The sequence below is a fragment of the Merops nubicus genome, unplaced genomic scaffold (genome assembly GCF_000691845.1).
Source record: "Merops nubicus isolate BGI_N331 unplaced genomic scaffold, ASM69184v1 scaffold5029, whole genome shotgun sequence".
NCBI lineage: Eukaryota > Metazoa > Chordata > Aves > Coraciiformes > Meropidae > Merops > Merops nubicus.
In genome coordinates, this window is record NW_008630029.1 from 24,175 (window position 1) to 32,167 (window position 7,993).

The following is a 7,993-nucleotide window of genomic DNA, read 5'->3' on the forward strand; positions in this document are numbered from 1 at the left end:
ATTCGTGGTGGATAAATTACAATATATCTCCTTCAAGTCTTATTTTTTTATTTTCAAAATCAGTCATATTGTCCCCTGGCTCCTGCAAACCAAATGAAGGTCATTTTATATAAGGTGGTCCCAGGGTGAAAAATCATGCTACTCCAAATCCCACTGGAGAAAAAACAGTGAAAGGGGCTGAAAACTGCTTGCTCCTCAATTCTGTAAACAGATAGTCCACACATGACAGTCTAAAATGCAATGAAAAATACAGTAAGCACTACAAGTGTTGAACAACCACACTATTCACTTGGGACTCCTTCTCCTGTTCCTTAAATATTGCTTTCTGAGAAGTTCTTTACATTAAACCTGCATTTTTCAAGCCAGTATTTAGATAGGAGCAGCTACAGTTGAACGGACTCCTCGGTAGCATGGTTTTAATGGTGCTAAATCACCATGGAGCCTGACATTAAGATGGGTAGTACAAAGATGAATGGCCGCTTGAAAATGTCACTGCAATGTCTCCGGATCTGACAAGCATGACAGCAAAACCCCAGGGGACCCTTTAATACAGAAGTATGGCTTGAGTCCTTCATGGAATTAGATGGGATAATCTTTAAGAAAGTCTCTCTCAGAGCTCTCTGCCTTGACCATTCTTTCAGGTAAAAAGTGTAAGACATTGTAACTTCTCAGGAAGAAAATAAACTGACAACAAAAAAACTCCCTCTGAATTTGTCTATAAGAAACTACTAGTAACAGCCAAAGTGAAAATGTAATGATGAAACTACTTTTTCCTGTAATTCAAAGCAAGAAGCCAGCAATATGTACACAGCACATGCATAAATAAGTCTTCCTATCATTCATGTATGGTTTCTTGTATTAGAAGATTATCTTTACCATATGCAGTATTATCATAAAATCATAGAATGGTTTGGGTTGGAAGGGACCTTAAAGGCAGTTGTGTATAGACTGGCACTAAATTCTGCTTTTTGCTGTTCAGTACATCTTCCATTTAAACCTTAAACAGTAATTATAGTCACAACAGACTGAAGGTTTAAGGGTCAAACAGATTATTTTCAACTCCTACAGAAAATAATGATACTTTCCCAGTTTCATTTCCAAACAGAGATTTAGAAGACAACAGTGAGCTTTTGGATGGTTGCAGAAATCTCCCTTCTAACATAAGAAACAGTCTGAAATAAAGAATGAAGTTCCTCTCTAAAAATCCAGAAATAGGTAATGGAGGCAGGGCACCATCTTTATTGTTGCTTACCTTTACTATGAATGAAAAATAAAAGACTGTGTGGACAGAGAACCTTAGGAGACTTAAAAATGAAAATAAGCTTGCTTAATGCACTTTGGGAGGGTAACAATCAAAACAAATCACGTAAATTGCACCCGTAGTAGTACCCTGAATTTTAGTGTTTGTCAAGGCATAAGCTTTCTGCTCATCAAAGCAGAGAAAGGGGACTCTAAACAGTCAGGTCAGGGTATGGTGAGGCCATACAAGAACTTCAGGTTACCACTGTCAGGATATATAGAGATTGGATGTAAAGACATCAGAAGTCAGAACTGCCAGCAAGCTTTGGTATCAGGAAGGTGGTATGACATGCCACCATCCCATTAGGAACAGCAGTAGCACCAAGTGTTTGGCACAGGAGAAAGGAAACTAAGAGCAAGTTGAATTTGAGTTCATTGTAAGATATTCACAAAGATACCAGAGACAGATGATGCTGTTTCAGTTTGAAAAGAAGGAAAGAGTATTGCAATAAGGACATCAGGAACATGAATCGTGTCCCTAGAGACAAAAAAATAAAAGTGATTAAGAATGAGGCTAAGGGGGAAAGGGGGAAACAAAACTAGAGAGGGATAACTTGAAGAAAGAAGACTTAAAATTAGATCATAAAAGAAGCTGGAGCCAGAGGAAGGTCAGAGAGAGGAAGATTGTCACCAGAGGTAAAAAGGCAGGAACTACGTGGATGCAGGTTTAAGGTTTGTATTAACAGAAAACAGAGAAAAACTGAGAAATGGAGACAAAGCTGACAGGAATCACAGGAAACAAATGCTAGTCATGTAGAGAAGAAAAGCCAGCACAGGAAAAGAAGATGTCAGTAGATGCCATGTTGTTAAAACATGGGTGTGGAAGAAGCTGTAAATTAGTTCTGGTGGCATAATTACAGAAATTTTAAAATTCTGGATGCTAAAATCTCTCAGGAAAGACAAGTTACACATTTTCTTTCATTTGTGGATTAATCTACCTACACAATTTTCTTTTCAATCTTGAGTATGTTATGATCCCCAGATCTTTAACAAATAAAATAATGTCAACTTACTAATACATGAGCTGCTATTAATTTCAAGGCAGACTGAACCAGAGTAGCTTCATTTGTTGTGACCTTTGTAATAAACACTACTTATGGTAAACAACAGCAGAAGAAACAGTGAGACAACTCACAGTAAATCACAAATTAACATAGATTCTTATTCTAGGTAATGTGTCAAATGTCTCATTTTAAAACTCCTCTCTAGCAATAAACAATTAAATGAGAATTCAAGAAACTGGTGCTCCCACTAAGGAGAAAAAGATAGATTACACTCAAGCAGGATTGATATAAGCAGTACTTAGCACAGGCTTTTTATTTTGCCTTTAGTGCATAAGAATTCTGGGAACAATTTTTGCTGTAATAACATCTATTTACTCTAGAGAATAATTTAATTTAACATGGAAGATAGAGCTGCTTTTAACTCAATTCTGAAGCCATTTCAGGCAGGTAGAAAAGCTCAGCAGCAAGATGAGAAAACAGACTGCAGTGTACACAAATACATCCAACACTACTGTAAAATCTGACCCAAAACAGACTATGACAACTCATTAAACCCCTGCAATTAAATTAACTTGATGCATGGGAGACTAAGTTCCATAGGCTATCATTTGGAGTATTATAGACAGGAAAATGCACATGAAGAAACAAACGTTCAGAACTGGTCTATACACCATAGAAAAGATGAGGGAGAACCAAGTCCATGCTAAGGAAGTGTCTATGTCATCAATGCATTTTCTGTAATAAAAAAGATATGTTTGATAACTACTGTATTAACGATGTGAAACAAAAAAAGTAATTAGTACAGATAGTACCAAAAATATTTAAGTTCTCTAACCTGAACAAATCTTCATTTCTACTTTAAAGCACAAACATTTTCTATTTGAATATTGCTGGAATCAGGTTCAAATGCCTCCAGACTCATTAGCACTGCTGCCTGTGAACTTCACTGCCAAGGTAGCATATATGGCACCTGTAGTAAAATCTACATAAGATTTTTATCCATATAAGATCCTGCATTCAGCTGCTTGAAACTTTCTGTGTGTTATAATTTAAGCTGAAATTCTTCATGTTAGATGATTGGTTTAGTAGCTGCTTGCTTTTAATTCAGCAAATCATTTCCAGCTGCTCTTGAATGCTGCTGAAACAAATGTTTGTTTTGTTTATTAACCTCTACAATAACTTCAAGGAGTCCTATATCCCCAGCAGGTCTTGGAATGAATACAGGCAAGGAGGGTTTTGAGAAAGTGCCGTGATAGAATATTCTGGTAGGCTTCCAAAACTGATTATGCCTGAGCTTCTGAAAAACTAAATTTCACACAACTCAATACAGCCTTGTTTGATTCAGGCATCTAAATTCTTCAAATGTTCTATATGTTGTGAGGTATAATTCAATCCAGAGCTGCAAGAGCCTGAGTTTCTTTTCTCTTGCTCCTTCAGAATGCTTTCAGGTTTCATTATGGTGCTAAGAAAAGAAATGAGGAGCAGAGAAAACTTCACTTAACTGCATCTGTACTATTCCAGTGGGCACCAAAACTGTGAGGAGATGAGAAACGAGTCTAACTGGAAGTGAAGCAATATGAGGAGGTGGATGTAGGAAGAAAACCAGAGAGGAGAGACAGGCAAAAAGATTCAGACTAAATAAGCACAGGCTTAACAGAAATGCAGAAGGGTCCAAACCTATCAGTACCCACCAGCACATACTTCAGTCAAATACTGGAATAAAACCATGGATTCCCAAGTTTGATAATTCCTATTTTTGTAACAGATCTGAAACAAGAGCACCTTGCCACACTGAAGTCATATGAAACTCTGCTGTATTCCTCTGTCTTGGTAAAACACACCAGAATTAGCTGAGAGTCTAATGTTGGGTAGTTTAGTGGTTTGAATTAAATGGTTGAAATAAATTTATTTCCTCTTTGTTTCCGACCTGATTTCACAAAACAAAGCAGTCTTCCTCACGTTAAGGAGTCTTTTCAACTTCTTGCTTGAACTTCAGTCAAGTCAATATGAGCTACATTAACAAGACTTACACTATAAAACCAATCAGAATTTATTCTTGCGATTGCCTTTATTTGCTGCCCCCTTGCCAGCCTAAATTGCATTTCATCAAAGAACTGCACAACACATTTCCTCTCTACCAGTCTTTTTAATCTCCCACCTGTTGGAATGTATATGCAACCCAGTAGTGCTGGCCACTGATTTCTGGAGGGAAACACAGTCCTGCCATAAACTTTTCTGCTTTCAAGAGTATCCATATAAGCCTCCTCCATCTTTCTGAGTTCAACAAACAGATTTATGGCCATCAGGAATTTCTTAATGTTGGGGGAGATACAAAACTGCCAAAGGACTAAAACCTAATACTATAATTTCCAAGACTTCTTTTCCGATCCTTTTAGAACACATTGTGGAAATTCAATGACTCAGGGATGGTATGTAAAATCTCAGTGGGACTGGATTCTTTCTGCAGAAGTCAGGTATAAAAAAATTAGGTTTATCATAAAAATCTAATAAGCAACCTTAACTAAGGAACAGATTCTTACCAATAGAGTACTATGAGTTTTGGAGAACATGCTTTTACATTGTTCCAGGTTATTTGCAGTATCTGCTGAAGAAATCTAATGAAGTTTAGAAGAAGGATAGCCTTAAGGAGAAGCACATAGCACATTTAATGAAAATATTAGTAAATTTTAAGAGTAAGCAAGGCCAACAGTATGGTTGCTATCTATACAAGAGCCATTTCTGACTATTAAGTACAAATAAAAATACTGTGGGTTTTTTCCCCTTACTGCCACTCTACTGATATGGATTACACTGTCAGAAACTTCTAAAAAGATTAAATTGAAGAATTACTTCAGTTACATTGTAGGACACTGCAATGAAAAACAAAAGGCAAGAGCTGAGATGTTACAAAAGAACAGACGGAACATTAATTTTTCTGTTGTTATCACCTATTTTTCCTGAAAATACTGTCAGTGGTGTGTATATAGAGAGAATTTACAGAATCGTTAATTGTTTTCTCTTTGAAATTACAGGTCAGTTAGAAAAACATTAGCAGCAGCCAAACATACAGAGCACAACAAGAACATTGAGAAATAAACAAGAAGAATTTTAAAACTACTTAAAATGTTCAGCTCACCTTTCCAACAGCAGCAGCCACTCTGTTGGTCTCCCCTGCTCTTTACTTTCATTGCAGTGTCCAGCATTATGGCTGAAGGAATAGAGTACAGCAGAACCCCACTAATTTACCTTACTAATTCACATACCTCGTAATTTGCCCACAAAAACTGGCCACTTTCCCAGCTTCTTAGGCAAAATAAAATTGAAACTGCTGTAGACATGGCTTCTACAGCTCAAATCACATCACATTGATAAATATGTTACTCAATATTGACTAGTATATTTTTCAGTATTACCATCAAAATGTAAACTGAATTACCTTAATAAAGAGAACAGGTATCTTTAAAACATCACCATGCACCATGGCACTGACTTGCTCATTTTCAGACTTTGAAATTAACAAAAGGACTGCCCAGCAGTGAATTAGGGAGGCTCTACTGTACTTAAAATTGAAATGCCAGCATTGATATGCTTTTATCTACCATTTTTTTTCAGACTGCATCACATGGGAATACAGCAACTACACTTAACTGTGTCCTGTTAAATATTATAATTAGTGCCCTATCACTGTTTTAATTATTCACAATTTCTCTTTCAGAAGATTACAGAGTCAATTGAGTCTTTGACTTTTTTATCCTACACATTTGTGGGGTTTTTTAAAATGTAATCTGTAATACCAAGTGAAATTCAGCTCCACTGTATTACTCTGGTATTTAATGAAAACCTGTTTGTTGCTTGATTTTCCAAACCAAAAGATAAGACTATCCAAAAACATCATAGACTACACCTCTGCCTCAAGCCAAAAATCACACCTGATTTATTCACAACTGCCAATCTTTTAATATGAACTATAAATCACATGGCATTTCTGATCTGGGATGATGTTTGACACATTTAGATCAGTTACCAGTCCAATGCAAGTCCCACACTTCTCCAGAAAGAAAAAAAACAGACAGCATATAACCACATTTCATTAATCAAATTGACAACTGTGAAAAAATCTTACTGGTCTGACATCCCCACAAGAGTTGGTAAATTGCCGTGCCAAGCCAAAATCCAGCATATAACACTTCCTACAGGTGCTAGGAAAACGGCCCATTGCGAAGTTGGACTAGGAAGAGAAACAAACACAGACAGGTATATAGACACACACATTTCAGTATGTGCACGTATTAATGCAGGAAATACAATCACAGAAAATCCACATCCTACTTCTCTGTCCTGCCTTCCGTATTTTCAGTTCTATTAAACTCACAGCAAATTTGAATAAAAGAAAAATGAAACATCCAAATTAGCATATCTGAACAGCAGCCTATATGGTCCAAAGAGACTGTCATCTTACTTCATCACTTTGAATACATTCATTTTTAGCAAGAATTTTCCAGCCATGTCACCCACTCACGTATCTTGATTTGGACATTTCAAAAAATGACCAACTTATAACCTAACAAGTTCATCTAAACACATGAACTAATATCATACATGCAGAATACAAAATAAAGGGTGCAAACTGCCTTTGCCTTTTCATGGGAGAGGGAACAAGGAGGTTTTAAAAAAAAAACAAAAACAAAAAAAAAAAAAAACCCCAAACAACCCAAAACAGTAAGAGCTGTAAAGTCAGTGAAGACTTATGGAGATAATTCACTCTGAAAGGCTTCAATAAATTTTATTTGCCTCTATGGATTAACTTTCTACATTAGCCCTTTAAAAAATAAATTCTTCAGTGCTGCTAGTTTATGAGGATTCAACATGTTGGCTGAATCAGTTCAAGTCTCCCCCCACCAAATCTCCTTAAAGTGGATTGCATGATATAAAAAAAGATAAGGTTAAAGACAAGTTCTGTGAAATGGAATTGAAACTACACATCTGAGCAAGCTGGAAGCTTAACGTAATTAACTCTAGAAAAACTACTTTTCTTTTTCCATTAAGTGAAACAGGAGTACTGGTCTAAACAAATCTTAGATTCACAGCTGCTGCAACGTCAAAGGTTGAGGGTAAAAACCAATCAAAACCATGAATTGAAATGAGCATGATCAACATTATTTTTAAAAGAATCAGAATTTCATGGTTGCCTAATTCATCACATAAGGCAAATAACCAGCCAAGAATTTCAAGATTTCAGCTCAGCACAAAGCTTGCTTTCAGTATAATCTGTCTAAAAGATACTTTAAAAAAGTTAAAATGGACTTGTCTGTTCAAGCCAGGAAAACTGCATGCTAGAAAGGAGTTGTGCCTTCTATTGCACGTGTAAGTCACAACAGAACTCCAAAAGGGGAAGAAAATTTCTTTCTCTTCTGAATTGAATATATGCTGCTATCTCTCCTCGCTCAATATCTAATTTCCTGGTTTGTTTTTCTTTTTTCCATTCCCTAACAGCATTCTCCATTCCCATCCTGTTTGAGCCCATGGGCTCCAAGGTACATAGATAACAAGATGTCCCCAGTGCATCCTGCCAGCCATAAAGGATCACATTTCCTATTCAAAACTTCAATTGTTTTCATCATTAAAATCTTGCGCTCCAGCTAACTCCTTCTCACCTATTTCACTTGACATTCACTGCCTCTGTGTCCTTT

The 7,993-nt window shown here is 36.5% G+C and overlaps 1 protein-coding gene across 1 annotated transcript in view; it reads right to left on the reverse strand.

The window, feature by feature from the left end:
* The window catches only part of TTBK2 (tau tubulin kinase 2), a gene marked incomplete at its 3' end in the record, with an annotated part of 44,580 nt that overhangs the window by 23,344 nt on the left and 13,243 nt on the right, over nucleotides 1-7,993 (reverse strand). The window contains exon 5 of the mRNA XM_008947119.1: nucleotides 6,427-6,531. Coding sequence (XP_008945367.1) covers nucleotides 6,427-6,531 — 105 coding nt within the window. The remainder of the gene's footprint in view (nucleotides 1-6,426; nucleotides 6,532-7,993) is intronic.